Source organism: Panthera uncia, chromosome D2 (assembly GCF_023721935.1).
Source record: "Panthera uncia isolate 11264 chromosome D2, Puncia_PCG_1.0, whole genome shotgun sequence".
NCBI classification, from domain to species: domain Eukaryota; kingdom Metazoa; phylum Chordata; class Mammalia; order Carnivora; family Felidae; genus Panthera; species Panthera uncia.
The window spans coordinates 53,950,665-53,977,320 of record NC_064818.1 but is presented as its reverse complement, the minus strand read 5'-3'; the positions used below and the strand labels follow the sequence as shown (position 1 = coordinate 53,977,320).

The 26,656-nt window shown below is 43.8% G+C and overlaps 1 protein-coding gene across 1 annotated transcript in view; it reads left to right on the top strand.

Moving 5' to 3' along the window:
* Window positions 1–453: 453 nt before the first annotated feature.
* Window positions 454–26,656, top strand: part of PIK3AP1 (phosphoinositide-3-kinase adaptor protein 1) — a 118,220-nt gene continuing 92,017 nt past the window's right edge. The window contains exons 1-2 of the mRNA XM_049646455.1: window positions 454–580; window positions 8,927–9,343. Of these exons, the coding sequence (XP_049502412.1) occupies window positions 568–580; window positions 8,927–9,343 (430 nt within the window). The 5' untranslated portion in view covers window positions 454–567. The remainder of the gene's footprint in view (window positions 581–8,926; window positions 9,344–26,656) is intronic.

The window sequence follows — 26,656 nt, the reverse complement described above, 5'->3', positions numbered from 1 at the left end:
CTTCTTCCCCTTCCTGTGCCCTCCCCTTTCCTGCCCTGGTAGCAGCTCAGGGAGAAAGCCCCAGGGGATGGGGAGATGGCTTGGCCAGCTGTGCTGATACACCCCCGCCCAGGGTCACTGAGGCAGGTCAACCTTCCCCTCACCCCCCCCCCCCCCCCGCTTCCCCCAACACTCTCTTCAGCTTAGGCAGCCCTTTGGTGGCCGGCGGGCTGATTTCGCCGCGAGTGGGGCGCACGTGGCGCGACGCCCCCTACCTCCTGGGGACACAGCAGCGAGGGCCGCGCGGGTAGCCGGCCCGCGGCCGGGCCAGTGTGGGGTGGGGGTTCTCACTTCCCCTCCCCAACGGCCGCGGGTGCAGGTGCCGCGCGGGCCGTGCCCCGCAGGCGGGGCGTGCCCTGTGGACACGCCCCCGCGACCGGCCCTCCCAGCCCGTGCGGAGGAAGCTCCAGAGCGGCGGCTGGTGCTGCGCCGAGCCGGCGCCCCTGCCGCCCCGCGCCCCGGGACGCCGCCCGGCCCGGCCCGGCCCCGCGCACGCAGCGAGCGGGGCAGGTGAGCTGCGCCCGCGCCATGGCAGCCTCAGGTGCGTAGGCAGGCCCGGGCCCTTCTCCCGAGCCTCCCCGCTGGCTGGCCGTCTCGCCCCCCGACAGCTGTCCGAGCGCCACCCGGCTCCCGACTCTGCTACGTCGGTGCGGGACTGTGTGCTTCCTGCTCTTTCCCGCGTGCTTTCTGCTCTTTCCCGCTTCCCCGGCGCAAACCTCGCGTCCTGGCTTTCCCACATCCCCCTTCCCGGCCTGTCGCGCGATTCTCTTCAGTCCCCATCTGCACCTCTCCTGTCTCCCGTCTTCTAGGTCTCCGTTTCTCCCGCCGTCACTGGCTCTAGTTGCTTCTGACGGTCGTTTCCCCGGCTCTTGCAGTTGTGTGAACCGGCGTCCAGTAGAAACCAGCCGCGTTGTCTGCGCCTGGGAAATACTTCTCTGAGGGCCGCACCGGACCAATAGGGGGCGCTCAGGCTGTCCCTGGTGGGCGCTGTGTGATTGAAGGTGGCTTGGGCCACTTGCCCTTCCTAGGCTTTTGTTTTTCATCTGGAATTTTGATAGGAATCTAGAAACAACATTCTTTTGGCTTTACTTTTCTTGTGTCTTTGCAGAACTTTGGGGAATGGGGAAGAGTGGAGGCCACTGGGTAATCTACCCATCGAAAGGTGGCAGGAGTCATTTTCCATTAGTTTTGGGTTCTTCTGTCATTCATGGGTGTATACACTTGTCAATGCTAGCCTCTGATATCCAGGACCAACCACATAGTGGTGATAAGAATAAAGATGACTAAAAAAAAAAAAAAAAAGAAAAAAAGAATAAAGATGACTAAGGAGCACTTACTATGCACTGTAATGGTTATTGTGCCCCTAAGTGTGTTCTCAGTGGTGACCAGGACAGCCGAGTCTCTGCTCTCAGGGAGTGTACAGTCTTGCACAAGAAATCAGTAAGTTAACAGGGAATTACTAAATGAGAAGACTAGAGTTACCGTGTTGGCAAATAGGTTTACTTGTATTTTCTTAGACGACTTTGTCATGTTTTAGTAGAGATAACATGTATAAACAGGATGTAAACGCCCCTTGAAAACTAAAATCTAGTCAGCAGGAGAAGACACTGTTCTTGAAGGATGTGGGCAGATGCTTGAATGAAGAGCCAGCTCTCCCCATATCCCCTGAGGTTCAGCCTTCTAATTAATGGTGTTTTGGAAGCAGGAGAGAAGGCCAATGGTAGCAGTTTTATTAGATTGGTAATATAAGCTCATTCTTTAAAGGGAATGGGAAAGCAGTTAGCTTTTAGCCTTCTGGCTCTCAACTGGGGCTCTGGAGGTTAGAAGAAGCTGTATTGTGGTAATAGTGAGGTCATAGTCCACAGTTACATAGGAAAGCTGAAGCAGTTATCTAGAGGAAATTCATTCATTCAGCTCATATTTGTTGCATGCCTATGGTTTCTAGGCACTTTCTAGGTGTCAGGTGTATATTCAATAATCAAAATTGGCATAAGTCATTTTCCCATGGAGCTTATGGAATGCTGGGGAAAGGCAGGCAATGTGCTTAATAAGGAAAGCGCATGATATGATTAAGAGCAGTGGGAAAACAGTAGAGAGGGTACTCTACCCTCTACTGTTGGGTTTATAATTTTAAACGAGGTAGCCAGGTTAGGCCTTATGGAGAAAGGGACATTTGAGCAAAGATCTGAAAGGAGGGGTCATGTGGGGGAAGAGTGCTCCATTCAGAGGAACAATAGATGGGGGTATATGGTGTATTTAAGGAACAGAGAGCAAGTGGTGGAATAGGTGGGTGATTGGGGACAAGTAGGAGATGAGGTCGCTGAAACTCCTACCTCCTGCCGTGGCTGAGAACAGGCCCTAGGCTGTTAAGTCCAAGAAGCAGCAAAGTGAGAGAACCTTTGGACAGAGGAGACAGAGCAAATCTTCTTCCAGTGTCCTGTGTGTATGATTCCAGTTGGGCATGGCCAAAGGGGCTAGAAGATGGGGACTGTAACCCAGTGGCCAAACCTGGGGCTATTTATGGGCTCTGTAATGGCTTCTGCAGACATCTGTGATGGTTAGGGCTTCAGACTCTCTTGCTGTCAGCACACTCTGTGGTGAGACCCACTTTAGGTTCTGTAAGTAGGAGTTGGGCCTCTGGGGTGGGTCCCTGGGGCTCTCTGAGGTCTGGAGGTACAAGGGTCCATGGTGGTAGTGAGACCGACTACCTCTTGCCAAACTACTGTAGGGTCTGGAGTCATCTAGGGCACTCTTCCATATGGTCTTCTGCTTCTTGTCCTCTTCCTCCCTCTCCCGCTCCTCTTCCCCTCCTCCTCCTCCTCCTTTTTATTTTAAACAGTTTTATTCAGATATAATTCACATACCGTACAATTTTCCCATTTAAAGTATACAGTTAAAAACAAAACAAACAAAAAGTATACAGTTCAGTGGTTTTTTTAGTATCTATACAGATCTGTGCAAGCATCACCATGGTCAATTTTAGAACATTTTCATCACCTCAGAAAGAAACTCATTTTGAGAAATGAGCGAAGGAGGTACAAATTATGAAATAGAAATTTTAAAAAAGGGAGAAAGAAACTCTGTATGCTTTAGCTATCACCCTCCCACTCCCTCCTCCTGCCCAGCCCTATGTTTTATCTTCTGTCTCTATAGATTTCCATGCTCAGGACTTCTGTATGAATGGGATCATATAGTATGTTGTCTTTTGTGTTTTCTTTCATATAACGTAATGTTTTCAAGGTTCATCCAAGTTGTAGCATGTCTCAGCATGACATTCCTTTTGAAGGCTGAATTGTGTGGTCTTTTAAAATTTCCTTCTACTTGGTTGATGGGGGGTGGGAGGGAAGGAAGGGTGGGTGATGGGTATTGAGGAGGGCACCTTTTGGGATGAGCACTGGGTGTTGTATGGAAACCAATTTGACAATAAATTTCATATATTGAAAAAAAAATAAAATTTCCTTCTACTAAAGGGTAAGCATTAGTATTTTATTTTATTTTATAATTTTTTTAATAAATTTTTTTTAATGTTTATTTTTGAGAGAGAGAGAGGGAGCAGGGGAAGGACAGAGAGAAAGGGAGACACAGAATCTGAAGTAGGCTCCAGGTTCTGAGCTGTCAGTACAGAGCTCAACGAGGGGCTGGAAATCTCGAACCGTGAGACCATGACCTGAGCCTAAGTCAGACGCTTAACCGACTGAGCCACCCAGGTGCCCCAGGATTTTGTTTTTTGAAAGACATCTTTGCTTGCTGAAATCAAGGAGAATCTTGGCTCCCTGTTTTTGAAAGAGCTTGAGAAGCAAGATAAAATAAAATGGAATGAACCTACCCTGGAATATCTCTATGCTCCTGATGGCATCTCTTGCATTTACACATGAGAGAGAGAGAGGAGACAGAGAGGCCATAAGTGACTTTCCAAAGTGACTCAAGTCTGTGGCTGAGTGAAGACCAGATTCCTTTCCTCCATGTGCCAGCCTCCAGATATTTGAAGAAAGCTTGCATACCTTTTCCTGTTCTTTTTCTCTGAGGTTTCTCTCATCTCCAGACTTTTCTACTACTTCTAGACTTAGAAGATAAGAGGGTTTGAAGGTACCTTTAATTTTTTGTGATCTTAATTCTCACCTGATTCTTGAGGTCCCTTAATATTCCTGTCAAGTCTCTGAACTTGAAACCTTTAGAGTCTGGAAGCTCCTCACATGAATCATTATCTAGATCCCTCCTTATCCTAGTCACCTTCCTAGTTCACATCCCTCTTCAGTATGGTGCTTATTAAGACAGATGAACAGGGAGCCAGAATCACCTATAGACTAAAATGGTCTGGACTGGTCATTTGAAAAGCTCCCTGGCACTTCCTCCCTGTTCTTTTCTCAGGTGGATTCTGAATCTTTCTAAGGAACCTCTCTTTCAGTCACTGTATTTCTTTTGCTTTTTAAAAAAATATCTTCTGGGGCGCCTGGGTGGCGCAGTCGGTTAAGCGTCCGACTTCAGCCAGGTCACGATCTCGCGGTCCGTGAGTTCGAGCCCCGCGTCAGGCTCTGGGCTGATGGCTCGGAGCCTGGAGCCTGTTTCCGATTCTGTGTCTCTCTCTCTCTCTGCCCCTCCCCCGTTCATGCTCTGTCTCTCTCTGTCCCAAAAATAAAATAAAAAACGTTGAAAAAAAAAATTAAAAAAAAATATCTTCTTAAAGTTTATTTATTTTGAGAGAGGCAGCAACAGTGCAAGTGGGGGGAGGGGCAGAGAGAGAGAGAGAGAGAGAGAGAGAGAGAGAGAATCCCAAGCAGGCTTTGCGCTGTCGGTGCAGAGCCCAACGTGACGTGCAAACCCACAAAACCACAAGATCATGACCTGAGCCAAAACCAGGAGTCGGACGCTTAACCGACTGAGCCACCCAGGCACCCCTGTTTAGGATTTATGGACTCCTGTTGGACCATGTATTTAATTTCTCATAATAAACAAACAAAACTGAAAGAATTGATTTGGCACATGTGAGGAAGTGATCTACTGTTACAGGAAGGGAATTATCCTTGAAGAAAAGGCTGTTCCCCATACAAGAGAGAGTTGCTGATGAAGCGTTTGGTCCTGTGTTGTTATCTAGCACATTGTGGAGGAACTTTAACTTCCACTTTGGAACTTTTTTAGAATTTCCCCAGCTTCAGTTTCTGTAGCAGAGCAAAATTTAAGAAGGCAATCCATTTCTTTGTCCTCATTTACGTTGAGGCAAAATTTGCTTAGACTTCGTATACCCGTCTCAAGTCACACCATAAGTGGGTGACCAAGTAGGCTGTGATATTAATGAGTCTGAAACACTAACCACTTCCTTTTCAAGTACTTTTGCTCAGAGGAGTGTGTGTGTGTGTGTGTGTGTGTGTGCGTGTGCGTGCGGGGTAGGGGTGGGGGGGGTTGCCAAATGTAACACCAGAATCCCAGGGATGAGACATTTTCTGTATGTTTTCCTTATAGAAGAGCTTAACCCCTTAAGTACTTTTTAAATTTAATTTGTATTTAAAAATCTTTATTTTAGAAGTTTTGGATTTATTGAAAAACTGTGAAGATAGTAGAGTTCTCATGTACTCCACACCCAGTTTCCCTGATTATTAATATTTACACTTTCCTTAATGACTAGAGGTCTATTAATGCCCAGTAGATACTGCATTGTGCTGTTAACAGAGGAGCAGGTGACGGTGAGGCAGGATCCAGGGTGTAAAGTATACTCGCTCCCTCAGTGACCCCAGAACTTGTCATTGAAATTGTTGGTTTGCTTTGGATCGCTGTCTCCTCATAGAAGTGGCATACATTGCTCATGGGCACGGGGTCAAGGGATTATAAGAAGGGCTGCTTTCCTGCTAAGTCAGTCAGTGCTCCAAGAGCTGAGTTGCCATCGAAAGAGTACTTATTATGTTCTCAGAAGTTCTCTTCTCTCTTCCTTATTGCCTTACCATCTATTGGAAACATCACCAGTGGCTTCATCGCTAATGTATGAGACCACAGCCAGCCCTGTCTGAGATTTTATTCTCCTTCTAGTCCATTTGTAAAAATTGTTGACATGATATTTGCTAGTATATTTGTCTGCATGGGTGGGGGGTATTAGTGGCTACTGCTTTTTACTTTTGCACTTTTTTTTTAAATGTATTTTTTAATGTTTATTTTTGAGCAAGAAAGACAGAGTATGAGCAGGGGAGGGGCAGAGAGAGAGAGGGAGACACAGAATCTGAAGCAGGCTCCAGGCTCTGAGCTGTCAGCACAGAGCCCAACGCAGGGCTCAAACTCACGAACTGTGAGATCCTTACCTGAGCTGAAGTCAGATGCTCAACCAACTGAGCCACCCAGGCACCCCTACATTTAGAAGAACATTTACCTCAGAGGAGAAATCAATCATGTAGAAAAGAGGGGCGGAAAGAAGGTAAAAGTATTATGATGCCTTAAATCTACTTTTCTCAGGGTGAGCTCCATAGTTCTGGTGCTTTGCCAATATTATCCCTTCCATAGTCCTGAAATTATTTCTCCATTGAGGTACAAAGAACTATGTTACCCAGGGAAAAAAAAAAGATCAATCAGCAAAGATTTCATTTTATGGAAGGCTGTCACCCTGCCTTCTATACATTAAAATTTTGTGTTTAATCTTCTTGAGCTTTGGGACCAGTGTAAGCATGCCCAATATGGACGGTTTTATTCACAGTTGAGGAAATAGACGATGCTCAGAACCGAGTCTTCTGTAGAGCCATAAAGGTCCATGGTGTCGTCAGAATTGCTGACTGCACCCCCCCCTTTTTTTTCCATGTTGCCTTCTAAACGGACTTCTTTTAAAATTTGCACACCTTCCCTTCAAAAGTACTCCTTGAGTGATCAATGTGCTCCTATTGCGAGTCTGTTGGGTTTTATATTAGCCATGGATTAGGGCTCCAGAAAAGCAGACACTCCGAAAAGAAACTACAAACTTTTTTTGATTTGTTACTTTAAAGATTTTGGTAGCATCATCCTGGGGGAAATGAGAACAGTGTTGGGTTAGTATTAGATGTCATTGTTTTTACTCTGAATGTGGTGTTCATGGGACAGGAAAGGGGAGTCGTCCCGTGATATTTTCAGCGTTTACAGCCTCAGGTCTTGCCCCAGTCCCTCCTCTGGCCTTTCTGCCGGGAACCACTCAGTGAAATGTGGCCCAGGGGTAGTTTAATTGTGACAATCCCCAACTTAGATGATTCCCAAGCTTCTTCAGACTTGAGCCTTCTCTGAGTGGGAGGAAGGATCCCTGTTGTATTGTTTTATATCATATTGTATTGAGGATGCTTAGAGATTCCTCTGTGCTCACCCCTTCCAACTCAGAGACCAGTTTGTTGAGTTAGTGGGCGATGAGGCTTCTCAACATTAGTAACAGCTATGTGAAGAGACAAGCTTCTTTGAACTTTGGGTAGTTGGAAGATATGCTTTAAGACTCATAAAATTCTTGACAGAATCCCTGATGGGAGGTAGCAGGTGGACAGATGAGAGGACTGGACAGGGGACCAGGGGACAACCTGAGGTTCAGTCCTGGCTTTGTGACTAATAGGCTTAGTTTGAATTGAAGCAAGTCCCTTCATCTTCTCAGATGAAATGTTTCTTTTATCTGTAAATGAGGAGTTGGGACCAAGCGATTCCCAGAAGCTTTTTTTATTTTATTTATTTATTTATTTATTTATTTATTTATTTATTTTTAATTTTTTTTTTTAACATTTATTTATTTTTGAGACAGAGAGAGACAGAGCATGAATGGGGGAGGGTCAGAGAGAGAGGGAGACACAGAATCTGAAACAGGCTCCAGGCTCTGAGCGGTCAGCACAGAGCCCGATGCGGGGCTTGAACTCACGGACCGGACCGTGAGATCATGACCTGAACTGAAGTCAGACGCTTAACGGACTGAGCCACCCAGGCGCCCCACCAGAAGCTTTTTTTAACTCCCTGCTTCTCTGAGGCTTTGGGCTCTGTTTCTGGCATTTATGCTTTATGAGAAGAAGAAGGAAGCCTATGTCACAGACAGTATGGTGAGGGACACTTTACGAATGGTTTTATGTTGATCACAGCATTCAGTCATCCACGGTTGCTGTTTACATTAACGGTTTCTATTAATGTGAGGATGATGACACCAGGGACCCATTATTGGGGGTTTACCACATGCTAAGCACTATGCTTCACACTTTATATGAAATATCTAATTTAATTCTGACAAAACACTGACAAGTATTGCCATTGTATTTCCGTTTACTGATGAATAAACTGAGGTTTAGAATATTTAAGCAACCTGCCCAAGGCTGCACAGCTAATAATTCACAGGGCCAGGATACTAACTGTGGCCACCTGATTGTACACCTGTGCTTATAACCACTGCATTTAGGAAAGAGCCAGGTTCTTCTGCCAAACTGTCTGAATTCAAGTTCTGACTCTGCTGCTGTGGACCTTGGGTAAATTAGGTAACCTGCCACACCTCAGTTTTCTTATCTGTAAAATGGGGCTAATGATATTACCTACCTTACAAGGTTGCTGTGATGATTAAATGAGTTTGCTGGGCAGTGTGCTAGAAGAGCATCTGGAACCTAGTAAGCTCTGTACAAAGAGCTTGCTGTTGCTGTCGTCCTCCCCCTCCTCGTCACCATCTTATACTGCATCGGCTGTGGATGGAAGGGCACACATCAGAAGTGACGGCTTATGTAAAGATCTGAAAAGGCATGGTATATTTGGGCAGAGACGGGGCCGGAACGCAGGCTCTAAGTAGGGAAAGAGGCTTGACAGGTATGCCAGGGGCAGACTATGAAAGATTGTGGGTGCCAGGACCCCGGTCTGGGTGGTTTATGTCGCGAGTGATGGGAGCCCTAGAAGGAGCAGGTATGTCAACATGCTTCTGTGCCTCGTTCTTGCTCAGGGGCGGTTGGAAGTTGTGACATCCTCATCGTCTACAGCCCAGATGCCGAGGAATGGTGCCAGTACCTCCAGGACCTCTTTCTGTCCAGTCGGCAGGTCCGTAGCCAGAAGTCGCTGACTTACAGGCTGAGCCCCGAGGCCTCCTTCTCGGCCAAGGACCTGAACTTCTTCCTCAGCTCGCGCTGCATCGTGGTGCTGCTGTCCGCGGAGCTGGTGCAGTGCTTCTGCCGGCCGGCCCTGCTGCCCCTGCTGCAGAGAGCCCTCCATCCCCCCCACCGTGTGGTGCGCCTGCTCTGTGGAGTGCAGGACAGCGAGGAGTTCCTGGACTACTTTCCAGACTGGGCGCACTGGCAGGAGCTCACCTGCGAGGACGAGCCCGAGACCTACGTGGCGGCCGTGAAGAAGGCCATTTCGGAAGGTAAGGGTGTCTTCTCAAGTAAAGATAAGCAAGCCCTAAAACAATGACCAGTCCAGGCCCCCCCACCACCAGACATTTCAGATGACACAGACTTCCTGCTTGTAAGCCACTTCCATTTTATTGTCACCGACCTTAAGATTTTTGTTGAAAATGTGGTATTTCGGATAACATGTTTATAGAGAAATATCCTTCTCAGTTTCCCGCTAGCCTAGCTTCTGTCTTTTGCCCTGTTTCTCCTTTTAAGGTGGGACAATTCCGATCCTCTCTGCCGGGGCTAATGATTTCAGTGGCCCCAGGAAGTGTGACATACACTCCGATTAACAGTAACGGAAGACGTGCTCTGGGATGGAGGCCTGTCACAGCTCTTCTTCCTCTTTTGTTTTCTATTTTTGCCCCACTGTGGGCTATGAGTGGGCTTTGTGTTTATCTCTGTTCTCTTGCCACTTGAGATCTCTTATACCTGAGGCCAGCCAAGAAGCCTGGAAAATTATGGGCTGATTTAACTATGCTCAATTATCCCTGCTATGACTTGGGCATTAATTTGGCTCATCCACCCCATCTCATTCGATGAACTGAATCAAGAATTCACTAATACTCAGTGACCTTAAAAAGCTAATATAGCTTCCTAGATACTTTTTATCTAGGACTAAGCTGCTAGCTCTAAACCAATAAATAGGACTAGATCTTTCAGCATCGTGGGATCCTGGCTAATTTGTAATACGACTAGTGTTAATATGAAAGATGTCTCACCTGAAATGCCTGGGGCCTGGATAACTAATCCTTCTAGGGTTTGCTTTTCTTGACTTCAGAAGGACACAATGATAGAAAAAGCACATAATTCAATCTTGCATGATTGCAGGTCGTCCCTTTGAGGGATTTTTGATCTGCCTACACTTACCAAAGAACTGAAACACAAATGGTTGTTTCTGTGGATGTGCTTAGGTCAGTGCAGTGCTCCATTATGATCTCGTGGGAAGGCCAGTCATTCAGAGCTCCATGGATGTATTGGCACTGCACTGGCATCTCATGCTGCGTGATCTAACAGATGGTTCTTTAAAATATTCCAGTGGTGGGGGCGCCCGGATGGCTCAGTCGGTTGGGCGTCTGGCTCTCGGTTTCAGCTCATGATCTCATGGGCTTCGTGGGCTTGGGTCCTGCATCTGCTAGTGTGGAGCCTGCTTGGGATTCTCTTTCTCCCTCTCTCTCTGCCCCTCCCCTACTTTCATTCTCTCTCTCTCTCTCTCTCTCTCTCTCTCTCTCTCCCCCTCAATAAAGAAACAACTTAAAAATAAATAAATAAATAAAAATTCCAGTGGTGTTATTTTAAAAACTACATGATAAAAAGGATTCTTTTAACATTGTTTGAATGCATCCAATGTGTAGTGCCTGAAATTGATTGCCTATAATCATTTACTTTTTACTAATGACTCTGGTTCAGTATGCTATGAACCTTTAGCTTTAAGTGTTTCAGGACAAATGACGTGTTTCACAGTGGTGTTTCTGTTCTGAGAACAACTAACCTGTCATCAGAAAGAGATTATTTTAATGGGAGATTAAAATAAGCTTCTTAGTGGCAACTCTGTGGTTCAGAATCAATGGATATGGAGGGACAAGTGGAATTCTGGGAAAGAGAAAGAAGGAGGATGGCTTATGGCTCCAGTATAACTTTCTGATCTGGTGTTAGACTTTGTGAGCTTTGGGATTTGAGGTATCCTGTGTGTGCAGGATGGCTTGGGTTTGCTTTTCAGGTACGCTTAGCCTTTTGCTTGGCCCAGTAATGTGGTGCTCTGATTTTTATGCTGGGAAAACTTCTGTAACAGACTCAAGACTCAGAGTCTGGCAGTATGCCAAACAGGACAATGAAGAGGGGTAGGGACACCCTATTGCCTGGCTCTGCTGCTAACTGGATGCCCAGTATTGGGCAAATCACTTACCCTCTTTGGGTTTCAGTTTTCTTCTCCATAAGCGGCAGAGAAGTGGCAGAATTAGACTTGATCTACTATACTTTCCAGGGTTAATAATCTAGGACTCCCCAAGGCCAGAGAGTCTCAAACATTTTTTTTTTAATGTTTATTTTTAAGAGAGAGAGAGGGAGATATACAGGCAGAGGTGAGTGGGAGAAGGGCAGAGAGAGAGAGAGGGAGACACAGTATCTGAAGCAGGCTCCTGCGCTGACAGCTCAGAGCCTGACATGGGGCTTGGACTCGCAAACTGGGAGATCACAACCTGAGCTGAAGTTGGATGCTTAACTGACTGAGCCACCCAGGCAAAAGTCTCAAACATTTTGAAGCATTCACTTTCTTATCCCATTTCATACCTGCTTTGACTCTCAGGAAGCTTCCAGTTAAAACAGTGTTGAAGAACAGTACTACCCCAAGCTAGGTTTCTTATATAATTATGTCCTTAGTTATATTCTCTATAACTTGTGATCATTTATGTTATTTTAAATGTTTCTTTATTTTTGAGACAGAGAACACATGCATGTGTGAGTGGGTGAGGGGCAGAGAGAGAGGGAGAGAGAGAATCCCAGGCAGACTCTGTGCTGTCAGCATCAATACCAACATAGGGCTTGATCTCACAAACCGTGAGACCATGATCTGAGCTGAAATTGAGAGTTGGACACTTAACTGAATGAGCCACCCAGACACCCCAAAATAATTTATTTTAATTCTTCTCTTGTACACATGAGGTTTTCCTAAGGTGCCTCAAAATAAAAGCAAAAAATAAAATTTTCATACACCCCTCTACTACACATACTCTACTCTCATAGAAATAAATATATGAAATGTGTAAGAAAGAAAAATCCCGGTGGGAACTGTAATGGAAAATTGATAATGGGATTAAATTGATGGTAGGGACCATAATTATGGGGTTACTGATTATAGGGCTGTTGAAAGCTATAGGGAGAGAAATTTCAGGAAACCTTTCTAACAATTAGATTGTGCAAAGATGGAATGGATTGACTTTGGAGGTGGTGAGTTCCACATCACTGGAAGTATGTGAGTGGAGACTGCAGATGTGGCCTAAAGGGATTCAGCTTTGGAACCGTGGTTGGACCATGTGACCTTCACAGCCTCTTGGCCATAAAATTCCCTTACATGAAATTCCTCTTTTTCACCAGGAACACATTTCTGTTCTGAATCCAGTCTTCCTCCTCACCAGGTCTCCCCAAGGTTTCTAACTTCCTCCTGAAGAAATACTGGTCATGTTCCTACTATGAGCTCAGCAGAAAACAGCAGGAAGAAAAGACCTTAATTTATAATCCTTAAAATGTAATCCTTAAAAATGGTAAAGCTCCCAGCATGTGTGCCTTTTGAAAAAAACATGACTACTTGCTAAGATATCCGCTGAGACCATTTGAAATTTAGGCTAAAATTTAGACCATTTAGAATTTAAAGTAAGGCTTAAAGATCAAAAGCTTTAGAGAGTAGAATTGGTAATAAGGTAATTATTCTAGAAACTTAGATTAAATGGGGTTATAGGTAGTCACACTTCTTTTGCCAACACGTTATCTAAATAAGCAATTCTCAAACTTTAACATGTGTGGGAGGACCTGGGGATCTCATCAGTATGCACATCCTGACTCTGGAGGTCTGGGTGGGGCCCACCATTCTGCATTTCTAACAAGTGCCCAAGTGATGCTGTGCTGGTCTAGGGTCCACTGAGTATGTGAGCAAGGGTCCAAGCCCCGCTTCCTTTGCCAGGTCAGTGGTCATGTCCCTCCGTTGTGCACAGGCCATTTTCTCAAATCTTCACTTTTCTGTAAATAGAAGCACCATCACATGAGGACGACTCCTGGATACCTGTCAGTTTAAGTATAAAATTAGGTCAGTGTTCGGTGCTTAGGCCAATAGACTTCAGGGCAGAGCTCTGGAGTTCTCTTCCTCTGCCCGTACTCACAGATGTGATGTGTGAGCTCTGGCAACTTTTAATTTCAGTTTTCCAGATATAAGTGGTCCTGACGTTGGAGTGGGGGTACACTTCCATCACAATCCTTACCGCTTCTTCATTTAATAGGCCTGCTGATCATCATTACTATTCCACTAAAAAAGTGTTTTGGAGGTTTTATTTTATTTCCCACCCCTCTCTTCAAATTTGTCAGCCACCTTAAAATTGAGCAGATGTTTTAATTAGAGCCTTTGGTGTGTTGGAGCAGCCAGTTTGTTTCCCAAGATCTACATCTGTAAAATGATGGGGTTGGACCACATGATTTGGAAGGTTTGTTCCAGCCCCCAGTGCTGTAATATATCATTACAAGTTTTCCAGGAAGATGGCAAATGACTCAGAACACTTGAGCTGATTTTGTGTAGTTCCAAAATGTCTGCAGTGATACATACCCAGTGCATAGAACACTGGACTGTTGTTCTGGATTTTGTTTTTTGATTTATTGGGCGATTATTTTAAAATAAGGAAGTGAGAAAACGTAGGTACAGTACAGAAATTATTTCCTCTTTTAACTGGAGCTTTATTCTTTGCTGCAGACCTCACTGGAATATAAAAATAGATTGTTAGTCTGCGTGGGAAAGGGCTTGATAGGTGATACTGAGTTTTATTTCCACAATCCTCATCGTTGCATGCATGTGTGTATGTGTGTGCATGTAGAGGGAAGGGAAGCACTAAACCTAATTCTTCTAATATTATCCAGTGTTCCACCAGAGACCTTATCTGCTTCTTTATATGCATTGTTTTCTTTTCGCCTCTCCCCATCCGTCCTCATGTTGTTCGTACTTTAGAAGTTTTGATGGTACCCAAAATTATAATGTATTTTGCCTTTTGTTTCCACGGGGAAAATTTAGATGCCCACCTCTGGCCTTCCTTTGTTGATATGAATGTTCTAATCTGAATATTATACTGGAGTTTAAAAGAAAAACAATTGGGTATTTAAAAATGCTTTCAGCTCTTCAAGCGGATTCCAAAATCTCCTCCTAAAATGAAAAAGGAACTTTTTTTTTCTGAAATGAAGTAACATATGTTCATCATAATGTTTAAAAAAATTTTTTTAATGCCTGTAGGTTATTGCCAATTTTCCCTTTTTATAAATAATGTTGCAGTATATCTTCCTGCAGCCTTGTGCCCAAATCTTCATGAGTCTCTGTCGATGTCCCCAGTCTCCTCTCTGTCGAGTTCCCAGAGATGGGACGACATGCCTGTTCCGTGCGTCTCCCTGTGACCTGAATCCATGGCTCCTCTTATTACAGTTTTTTGTTGTTGTAGTTTAATTTTTTTCTTTCCCTTTATGCCTCATTAAGTCAGTTATTTTCATGTGCAGTTTCTCTTGCAGAGCTACTCATGGAGAGCTGCCATGCACTGTTCCTTCCCCTTACTGAAAGAGCTAATAATAACACGAATGCTTCTGTGACTGTTATTAAGTGTAATACAGCGGGCACTTTATGTGCACCAACCCCCTGACCCAGAGTGGGTAGATGGTTTTATTGCCATTCCTCAGATAAGAAAACTGAGGTTCAGAGAGGTTAACTGACTTGCGTAAAGACCAAGAACAGCTCTCTTTGGAACTGAGGGCCTTCAGACTCTAGAACCTTCAGGCTCTCCACTTTGCCTTGCCTTCCCCCAAGTCTGCTCTCACCACCCTTCTTTTCCACGTGGAGACAAGAGGGATGAAGAAAGCTTGTGGAAGAATCAGGGACAGTGAAGCTTCCCAGAGTTCGCTAGACCACACGTTCACAAGTGAGGCTGGGTATTGGCATTGCCCCTCTGCTGTGTTTAAAGTGCACGTGTGTGGGCCCCCACCCCAGAGCTGCCCAACCAGAATCTCAGGGGGGTTAGAATGTGAATTTCAACAAGCCTTGCCGTTGGTTCTGCTGCACAGCCATGTTCTGGAGGCTCTGCTCCATGCCTGGTGCCCTGTTAGTGCTCTGGTTAGAGGAGAAGTCAGCGGCTCCGGCCCTGTGGGTTGTTTCGAGGCAAGTCACAGGGCACACGTCTCAGGAGCTCAGAGCTTGGCCAAGGCGAGACTCGCTTCCGCGTCACAGGGAGCAGCCCTTAGAGAAGGGAGGAGAGTCAGACCCTTGTAGCTAAGGGGAAGTCACTGCACCCTCCTTGCTTTCCTCAGTGCGGTGGCCTTACTGATGGTAAGTCATTTACTTCTGGGGCTTCTGTGGTTCCTTGCAGAGGCTGAGGGGAGAACTGACCTTTGGCCTCTTGAAATGGACTATTTTTGTTCTGCTGTTCTTCTGCCTCAAGGCTGTGGGTGGTTGGACTGCTCTTTCTCTGCTGTGGGTTAACCACTCTGCAGTTGGCTCCTGAACGCTCCTTAAATGCCTCCTGCAGAAGGATGCTTTCTTCAATACAGTCTTCCCTTTTTACAATAATCTTTGATTTGGGGAAGAAGATCCCCGGCTGGGATAGCTGAAGTCCATCCTGGTGTTCACTAACAAGCCACAGCCTGTCCCAGGGCCCTTTGGATTTCCCTTGCCAGGTACCCTGACTGCCTTGTAGAAAAAGGTAAGTTCATGCCCCTAGCTACGCCTGAAGCAATTAGTGAGGACTAATAGATTTTTGGGCCCATGGAACTTTCCCCCTGAGGCCTGTGAGGCCCCCCCCCCCCCCCAGGGTTATGAATTTTCCCACAGAGCTGTGAGCCCCATGTGGCATAGGGCAATTGGCCACCCCGCTGCTTCGTCAGCCACCCAGAGATGGCTGTCTCCTCCCAGTTCATGAGCCTTTCTGTGGCCTCTTGAGGAATGTATCTGCAAGTCCCTTTGTCAGCCGTGGTTGGTTGGTGAGATGCAGTGAAGAGGGAGTGATATATGTTCAAGTTTCCATTCCTGGGAGAATCTTGTTTGCACTTGTCTTTGTCTCGATTTTCTGTCATGTGCCAGAATGGAAATGCTAGATACAGGAATTTCATCCATTAGTTTCTTAACCTGTTCTTTCCGTGTTTTTTGCATCTTGCTTCTCCTGGGACTGTTGGTAGTAGAGAATACTAGAACTTAGGAGGGACCTGACATCTTTTTTACCCATTTTGGTAGACACTATTTCATTTGGTCCATGCAATTTTCCTATAAGGAAGACGTTGTTATCATGTCCTTTTTAAAGATGAGCAAAACAAGGCCTCGGCAGGTTCAATGACTTGCCCAAGGTCACACAGCTGCTTGTCCATAAAACTAGGATGAGAGCAAGGGTTTCCTGCCATGTAGTCCAAGGCCTACTCATGTCCTTATCTACATACCATAAACAGCTTTTCACCTGGTACGTATTTATTGGGCATCTACTATTTCCAAAGTCCTGTGCTGGGATAAAGCAGGGAAGGATGGACCTAGTCACTGTTGTAATGGTGCCTATGTTTTAGAGCAGTGCTATCCAAGAACTGTGTCATGTGAGCCACACGTAACATTTAAGGTTTACTTGTAGCAGCAGAAAAGAAATAAATAAAAGGAAACAGGTGACTTAATTTAATAATATGGTTTACCTAAGCCAATGTATCTAACATATTGTCATTTCAACATATAATCAATATAAATATTATCAATGAGATATTTTATAGTTTTTTAAAGTACTAAGTCTTTGAAATCTGGTGCATATTTTACACTTAGAGAACACATTGCAAATGTTCAATAGCCACCTGTAGCTAGTGGCTACGATATTGGATGGTATAGATCAAGAAGGGTGCTTATGTTTTGGAGATTTAGGGCCCTATCAGTTAACATTTTAATATGTTGAATGTCGTATGTATCAACAACATGCCTATCCTGGTTTCAACATTCGTTCATATATTTGGTCAGTCATTCAGAAAGTACTGAATGGGCATCTATCTGCCAGGTGCTGGTCGGTATACAACACCTCTTTATCTTTTTATTTCCTTTCTTCCATTTCTACATTGTGTTAGCTATTTAGCTGTATTCCCAGGTTCCAGAAGTTCAGTGTCATTTAAGACAACATTAGGTTTGATTAACAACAGGATTTCTGTCCTTGAAATGACCAGTTTATCATCTGGACTAGTGAGAATGAGCTTGTGGCAGCCTCTGTGAAGACAATCAAATCAGGGTGCTTGTAGATATATCTATCTATCTATCTCTATATATGTATGTATATATATACATGTATGTATATGTATATGTATGTATGTATATATATATGTATATATATGTATGTATATGTATATGTATGTATATATATATGTATATATATGTATGTATGTATATATATATATATATATCTACAAGCAAAAGTTATATTTATACCCATATATGCATAGAGAGCTTTTTTCCTAGAAGGATACATGAGAAATTTTTTTTTTAGTGTTTATTTATTTTTGAGAGAGACAGAGACAGAGTGTGAGCAGGGGAGGGGCAGAAAGAAAGGGAGACAGAATCTGAAGCAGGCTCAAGCTGTCAGCACAGAACCCGATTCCGGGGCTTGAACTCACAAACTGCAAAATCATGACCTGAGCCGAAGTTGGACGCTTAACCAACTGAGCCACCCAGGTGCCCCAAGAAAATTTTTTTTTAAATATATGAAATTTATTGTCAAATTGGTTTCCATACAACACCCAGTGCTCATCCCAAAAGATGCCCTCTTCAATACCCATCACCCACCCTCCCCTCCCTCCCACCCCCCATCAGCCCTCAGTTTGTTCTCATTTTTTAAGAGACTCTTATGCTTTGGCTCTCTCTCACTCTAACCTCTCTCTCTCTCTCTCTCTCTCTCTCTCTCTCTTTTTTTTCCTTCCTCTCCCCCATGGGTTCCTGTTAAGTTTCTCAGGATCCACAGAAGAGTGAAAACATATGGTATCTGTCTAAGAAATTTTTGATAGTAGTTGCTTTTGGGTGGATGGAGGGTTTTTTGTCTCAGACATTTCTCCCATGTTTCCATTTTTCTACCATGTTCATGTTTTACTTTCAGTTAGGCATTTTAAAAGAGAAAAATGATGGAGTCATGGGGATTTTATGGATCTAGAGGAAGGAGTTGGACTTGTACCCAGCTAATCCAAACAGGTTGGACTTCAGGTTAAATTCCTTTATATAAACTCCTTGCCCGTTTTCTCAGCTTCATTGGGTTGATCTTCTGGATTAGGGGGAGTGTTATGGTATTGGTCTGTGTTATTTCTGTGATGTCTGCACCTTCACTCACCCTGTATGGGCTAATGCCTGCTACTTTCATTGAGTCATATTTTAACTTTTGTCAAATCAAATTTGGATTGATGTCTTAGGGTACTACAATTTTGATGACAAGAAGTGAGAGAATATGAGTGTATATTTCACAGACTCTGATACTGACTTCTTTTGCCACCTTGGGCAGGTCATTCTGCATCTGTTCTTGTCCTTTTTAAAAAGCTGGGAGGAGTACACGTTGGCATCTGAGACTTTTACGGCTGTGAAATTGTATGTGGTTTTACTGTGTGTGGTTTTACATGGCTTACATTGCGTTGCTGATAGTTTTCAAAACCCCATTACAAGATAGTGTTTTATTTCAGCTAACAAGTTCTCCTTCACAACAGAATTTTATTTTTTTAATTTTTTTTTTCAACGTTTTTTATTTATTTTTGAGACAGAGAGAGACACAGCATGAACGGGGGAGGGGCAGAGAGAGAGGGAGACACAGAGTCGGAAACAGGCTCCAGGCTCCGAGCCATCAGCCCAGAGCCTGACGCGGGGCTCGAACTCACGGACCGCGAGATCGTGACCTGGCTGAAGCCGGACGCTTAGCCGACTGCGCCACCCAGGCGCCCCACAACAGAATTTTAAACAGAACCTTAAATGACATAATAATAGCTTTCTGTTCGTGGACAGTACCCCAAGTTCAGTCTTAGGAGAATATAACATGATGCCATTATATGCGTGGGAATGAAAGAATGTGTGTATCTAACATTTTACATGTACTGTTTATTATGGTCTATGTGCAAATTTATGAATGTGAGTCTATAGGAAGATAATGGGACAGGGGAAATGAGGGCAAATATGCATGACAAAATGGGTTTGTTAATTTCCCTATTATTACAGGGTGTTTTGACAGCTTTTCAATTTAGTTTCCACTGCCATTCACATGACTGAGAGTGTGTCTGAGACGGCCAATGAAATAGGATGATTTTTGCTGTAAATGACTCTTTACACTTTGGAGAAATTACTGAAACCACAGTAGGCTTGTCATATGGACTTTTGAGCAGAAGACTTCCTAATTTAGCAATTTTAGTAAAATTTAGACAAACAGTGGTTGAAGGTTTTCCAAGACACTGAACAGTAAAGCAAAATCAAAAACTGATAAAATTGCCTTTTCTGTGGGGAAAAAACCCTTGGAGGCTATTTCATTTTCACTGTGTTTATGTTTTTAAAGAAAATACTGGTCTCCACTAACGCTGTTTTATGTGTGGCAGGTGCCTAATAGATGGTGGGTGGATGGATACTGGCTGTGTAAGGTGCGTCCGCGGATTGTTGTCCATTTTCCTTACTCTTGGGCCCATTTCGAATGCCCCAGTTAGAGAGAAAGATACCCCTCTCGAGAGTATCCTTCCTAGCGGTCTGTGCTGCTGGGGTCATTTGGATTGTCAGCCATTTCCGTGGAGCAGATTTGTCTTGTGTCATGTAGTCAGGATGCATCTAAAGAGAAACTTTGAGTTGATTCAAAGCAAGACAGGATGATGGAGTATGTCTTTTTCACTGTGTCCATACTTAAAAACGTACCAGGTATGACATCCTGTCCCACGAAAGAATCAGTATGCTATTATAGAAACTAACAATGAGAATTGTTTGTTCCATGAGTGGGGGGTGTGGGGGGTCTTTTTGCAGCAGAGACTAAATTGGGTGTGTCCTGTTTAAAGGAGATCATTAAAGTGAAGACATCTGGAGAGTTCAAAAGCGACCTCTAGAATTGACTTAGTCATTTTGGAAATTCTTTGGTACTTTTTCTTCTGGGTTTATGCCTTCTGCATGTATGTATCTTCCCTATCACTCTTACAAGGCTAGACTCATATCAGGTTCTTATTGAGAAGAATGCTGGTTGAACATGCATATTTTGTCTGCCAAATTGCCAGGTTCACAAACAGACTGCTGGCTCGCTCTCTAACATCTGATAACACAGGAAACGGATGGGGGGCTGATGATGAAATGAAAGTGCTCTAATTTTAAATTTGGACTAAATAAGTTTCCTTTTACATGTACAGCTAATGTTTGAGGCTATAGTTGTAGCTAAGGCTTGCATTAAGACACCCATCAATGCTAGCATATAGAAGAATATTAACGTTAGCTATTGACTCATTTTTTTCGAGCATGTAAAATGTAGGAAAACATTTCTGTTGCAGGATATGGCATTTAGCATTCCAGACAGAGTCTACCTGTTGTTATTTGTTCTGAAACAAATTCCCCCTTTCATTTTCTAGAACTTTCTGACTATCATTTCTCAAAGCCTTGGTTTGTAGCCAGCGGTCTCTGACTGTGATTGTGAAGTGTTGTTGTGTTAGAAGTTTTTCAGAAAAAATGTAATACCGAAATGATTGTATGCTACTTTGGCAGCCTAAATGTTTATTTTTGTTTAGTGTTCACCTTGAAATCAGAGTCCCAGAGGCTATAGAAACCCTTCAACATTGTTCCTCCCTTGTCCCTTCCACGGTCCAGGTTGTTCATGTGGTTACAACTTGCCCATCCTCTGGAAACAATCTAGAATCTCTGATGGGACAACAGGGATTAGGAGCCATGGAGTCCACAGGATGGAGAGATAGAATATTAACATCAGAAAAGGGAACTTTGGGATTATCTGGCCCAACCCATTTAGTTTAAAATGAACAAAGGACCCAGAGGAATTAGAGGGCTTACCCAATGTTACACAGTTAGTGAAGGAGATGAGAGCCAATTTATGTTTATATTCAATGAACATGTATTGAGTTTATGGAGTGCCTGTCCTGGGGGTGGCACTCTGCAAGGTCCTGAGGAGACTTGATGAAAAAGTAAACTTACTTCCTGCCCTTGCAAAATGTATGTGTCCTAGGAGACAGCCATTAAGCAGCCAGTTGTCCTGTTAATTACTTAATGCCAGGCATGTCCAGTGTTATGAGGCCAAAGTCAGGGAGCTCCCTTTGAATAATAAAGGGGACTTGAGATATCCTGAGGGCCCCTTTGATAGTTCCTCACAGCATCTATTAGGAAAGAATGATGTATCTTGGAAAAGAGGAGAAAATGTGTGTCTTACACTGATGGCAAATGTTGTGCAAATGATTACCTAATGCTAACACAGAGCCCAAGTTAACCATGGCTTTTAGGCAAGTTAGTCATTTTCTCAGAGTAGTGATTAGAACTGTCTAAAATTTGAGAGTAGCTTTATTTAAGCACTCAATTTTAAAATGAGCATTTTGCTTCTTCCTTAAACTTGAGGACAAGCAGTGATGTTGGGTGTATATATTAATATGTTCCCACAATTTGAAAGTTTCACATTTTAGTTCATCTAAATGTGTGGTTTGAAGGATGGGCTAAAGATAAGTTGGAAATTAATAAGGATCAATATAAAATTCAGCACAGGGTCCAAGAAAATAATCAAACAGTTGTATGAAACAGTGAAGGAATAAATATTTTAAGAGTAGGGTTTGTGAGATCTAGTGGTTTTAGCTGGAGGTAAGCTAAACGTGGTCAACAGAGCAATGTCACCTTCAAAAAAGTTAATGCCACATGAAGGTTTATGAACAGAAATATTGGTGTCAGAGGAGAGGCTCCTCTTCTACCCTGCATCTAGTCGGCTTATCTGGAAAAGTGTTTACTGTTCTAATGGGAGGCATATAAGGATATCTGTCTATCCATCCATCCATCCCTCCATCCATCCATTCAATCATTTTGTTTACTGTTCCTTCAATAGAACATGAGCCCCAGGAGAGTGGGGATTTTGTTCACTGCTGTATACACAGTTCCTACAGCAATGCTTCACAGACAGTAGGCCCTCAGGAAACTGGAATGACTGAATGGAGTAAAAGAGAGAACTGCAAATTCTGTCAGATGATAAATGTTTAAAGGAAATAAGCTTGTGGAGAAAAGAAGTTTCACTGGAACCGTGGAAACTGTCTTCCAAGTTTGGAAGGCCTGTCATGTGGATAAAGCAGAGGGGTGGGACTTCTCCCTGTTTCTGTGGTGGACAGAGCAGGGAACCATGACTGAAAGTTGCAGTGACGGCAATAACATGAGTTTGGTTCATAATTTAAAGACAGGTTGTCCTGGGGAAAGGTCAGGGAAAGTGGATATTCTTAAGCAGGGGTCAAAATTTCATAGTAAATACTAAAAAAATAAAATAAAATAAAAGTTAAAAAAATTGGGCTTTATTTGAAAAGCAAAACTAAACATTAAGAAGATAAGTTAATTGTGGTGTGCCTGGATGGCTCAGTCGGTTGAGCGTCTGACTTTGGCTCAGGTCATGATCTCACAGTTCGTGGTTTGAGCCCTGCATCTTGCTCTGTGCTGACAGCTTGGAGCCTGGAGCCTGCTTCAGACTCACTCTCTCTCTCTCTCTCTCTCTCTCTCTCTCTCTCTGTCTGTCTCTCTGTCTCTCTCTCTCCCTCTCTCTCTGTCTCTCTCTCTCTCTCTCCCTCTCTCTGTCTCTCTCCCTTTCCCCCACTGTGCTCTCCCTCTCTCTCAAAAATAAATAAATAAACATTAAAAAAAAAGAAAAAGAAAATAAGTTAATTTGGTTGCATAATACAGTTTTGATTATAATTTCAGCTGTATGCTAATTCTTAATCCATACAAAGACTGAATCAGCTGTTGCTGGGTTTTATGCAAGAGGGGTTGAGTGCATTTTTGTGACAGTTTTATGCTAACAAAAGAAAACATTCCTTATTTCACATTTGACTTTTTAAAAACAGTTGTATTGAAATATAATTGACTTTTACAGTTTTCAAAGCCTCTTCTCAATCATTATGTATTCCTATAATTCAGTTTTGATTATCAGGCTGCATTCCTATGGACTTTTTCCTGTTCGGTTGGTAACCTTTCCAATGGATAGTGGCTTTACTTGTGATTCAGTTTTCCAACATTACTTTTATCAGCCTCATAAATTTCTGTATCTTTTCCAAAATCTAGAATAACCCTATATATCCAAATCACACTGCATGTATTGTTTGTTGTAGAGAAATCCTAAATCTGGAAGAGAACAAGCAATAAAGACATGACTTACTGGATAAAAATATATACTGTGATTAAGCAAGCAGAGATGTTTACATGGAGACCAATTTCGTAAATGATCATTTTGTTAGTAAATTCTTTTGTTTTCTTGAGAGAGAGAGAGAGAGAGAGAGAGAGAGAGCAAGCAGTGGAGAGGGGCAGAGGGAGAGAGAAAGAGAGAGAGAGAGAATCTTAAGCAGGCTCCATACTCAGCGCAGAGCCTTAGGTGAGGCTCGATCCCACAACCCTGGGATCATGACCTGAGCCAAAATGAAGAGTCAGATGCTTAACTGACTGAGCCACCCAGCCCCAGGAAATACTTTTATTTTATGAAAAATTTAATTTCCTGTGTTACCAGAACTATGGAGACTTTTTTTTTTTTTTAATTTTTTTTTAACGTTTATTTATTTTTGAGACAGAGAGAGACAGAGCATGAACGGGGGAGGGTCAGAGAGAGGGAGACACAGAATCTGAAACAGGCTCCAGGCTCTGCGCTGTCAGCACAGAGCCCGACATGGGGCTCGAACTCACAGACTGCGAGATCATGACCTGAGCCGAAGTTGGCCGCTTAACCGACTGAGCCACCCAGGCGCCCCAGAACTATGGAGACTTGAAATAGGAATACTCAGAAGATGATAAAGCTGTCAGAGTTGAAAGCCACTGACATGGATTCAGAGCTCTAAGCTTTGTTCCACCAAGCAGAGAACTGAGGGAATGAATATTCTGGCACATCTGTAACCCATTCCATTTGGTAGACTAGTTGGGAAGCTTTGCTATTGATGATGGAATCTTGAGTCACCACAGTCACAGACAGGCTGGGACAATGGCCCCAAGCTAACACGTAATATTTGACAAGACTAAGTGTTTATCTGCAATTAGGTCTCAAACTTCATCCCTTCCCCATTCCCTCGCCTCCACACACACACACACACACACACACACACACACACCAAAACAAATGGAATTATTCAATTGTGGCATGGCAGAGAGAAAATCCTGGCTTCCTTGGTTTACATGAAAAAAGCTGGGGGTTTGAGGTGGCCACGTGCTCTGTGTGAATCAGCAAGTTGTCACGACTGCTTTAAGATGCAGTCTTGAACTACCCTTCTGAACAGTGGCCAGATGGGAAGAAGTGACAGCCATTCTTATACACAGACTCTAGTTACCCATCTGGAGTAGCTGTTGGCAGAAGGTTGGGGAAGTGGACAGTTAGGTTTGGGGGGGGGCACGGTATAGGGAGAACAGATAAGCCAGAACTATCTTCATTGAAGGCCTACTTAGAAAGCTGAGTATTGTTCTGGACCTGTTTGTTTATACAGAGAGGACCCCAACTTGGGCAAAAGAGGAGTTAACAAAGAGGAAGGGCAAGAGTGCAGTTGGTCCTCAGAGATAGCCTAGAACCAAGGACTCGAACTCCATATTACCTCTTCACCTCACCTTTCTGTCTCTCTGCATCTGGGTGTCATTTTCTGATGAGTCCTCTCCAGGAAGAAGTGCAGCCCCTAGGAGCTGTCCCCCCTCACTCCTTCCAACCCCAACTCCAGAGAGGAACTGATACTTGTTCTCAATGGTCCAAAATTTAAAAATCCCACATTAGGGACTAAGTAGTTGAATTTGGATCAGGTGCCTAACTCGAGGCCAATGATCTGTGGCCAGGGGATTGGAGGACTCTAAATGGCCCATGTTGATAGCCTGGGGTGTGGGGTTTCTAGGAGCTGGGCAGCTTCCATTCAAACCACTTGGTGAGAGGGAATGGATCAGGAATTCTCCCCAGGGGGGATTTCTGTCCTGTCCTTGTCCAGCAGTATGAAAGAGAACTGGCACACCAAGGCATCTGGAAACATACCTATGCCTGATGAGTAGGAGTAAACTGGGGATGCTTAGTCATAGAATTACAGAATTTGGGGCTGGAGTGAGACTGAGGCTCAGCACTGTCAGATGACTTGCACAGGGCCATCCAGCCAGTTAGAGACAAGAGCCCAGGCCTCCAGCACTGAACTCAGAGTTCCATCCACCATGCTTTATTATCTTCCCAAAGGAGAAAACACCAAGACATGAGGACTACCTTCAAACATCTGAAAGACTGTTATGTGGAAATAAGAAAGGTATTTGATGATTCTCCAGAGGCAGATTAGGATTCGTGGACAGGATTGACTGATAAGCAGAATTCTACTACATTTAAGGAAGAACATTAACTCCGGGACAGGCTTAACAAAGGAGGAGGCTGTCCCAGGAGGTGGTGGCCAGAGGCCCTGTCACTGGAACCCTTCAGGCTCAAGTTGCATAAACATCTGCTGAAGAAGGATGCTGAAGAAGGAATCCCTAAAGTCCCTTCCAACCCAGAGACACTTTAATAACAAACTTGGATCTGGACTACACTGCTTTTTACTGTTTTCCTTCAGTGTCCAGCAGCTGTAGAATGTTTGCAATGCTAAATACTGTGCTAACCATTTTACAGTGGTTATCTCATTTAATCTAAACCTAGAAGAGAGATGCTATTACTGTCTCATTGTGCAAATGAGACACAGAAGCATCGTTTCCCAGAGGCATGTGGGAACTTCAGGTTTGCACCCAAACTTCTAGTCTTAACCCCTGTATTCAATGGCTTCTTAAAAACTATTTGTTTCCAGTTCCATTTTTACAATGCCTCTTTCAGGTAGTCTTTTTTTTTTTTTTAAGTTTATTTACTTATTTAGAGAGAGAGAGAGAGAGAGCGAGCGAGCATGAGTGGGGGAGGAGCAGAGAGAGAAGGAGAGAGAGAATCCCAAGCAGATAGTACACTGTCAGCTATCAGCACAGAGCCCTCTGTGGGGCTTGAACTCACACACCACAAGATCATGATCTGAGCTGAAATCAAGAGTCGAATGCTTAACCAACTGAGCCACCCAGACACCCCTCTTTCAGGTATTCTTAAAATGTGATGCTCAGAATATCTGCATCAGAACCATTATTTTTTGTTTGTTTATTTATTTATTTTGAGAGAGAGAGCGCACACACCCAAGTGGGGAAAGAGCAGAGAGAGAGGGAGAGAGAATCCCAAGCAGGCTCTACACTCATCATGGAGCTCATTGCAGAGCTTGATCACACAACCATGAGATCATGACCTGAGCCGAAATCAAGAGTTAGATACTTCACTGACTGAGCCACCCAGGTGCCCAGAGCCATATACTTTTGGTTTTGATGAAGAACCAAATATTTTGAACCTCATATCATTATAAATAGT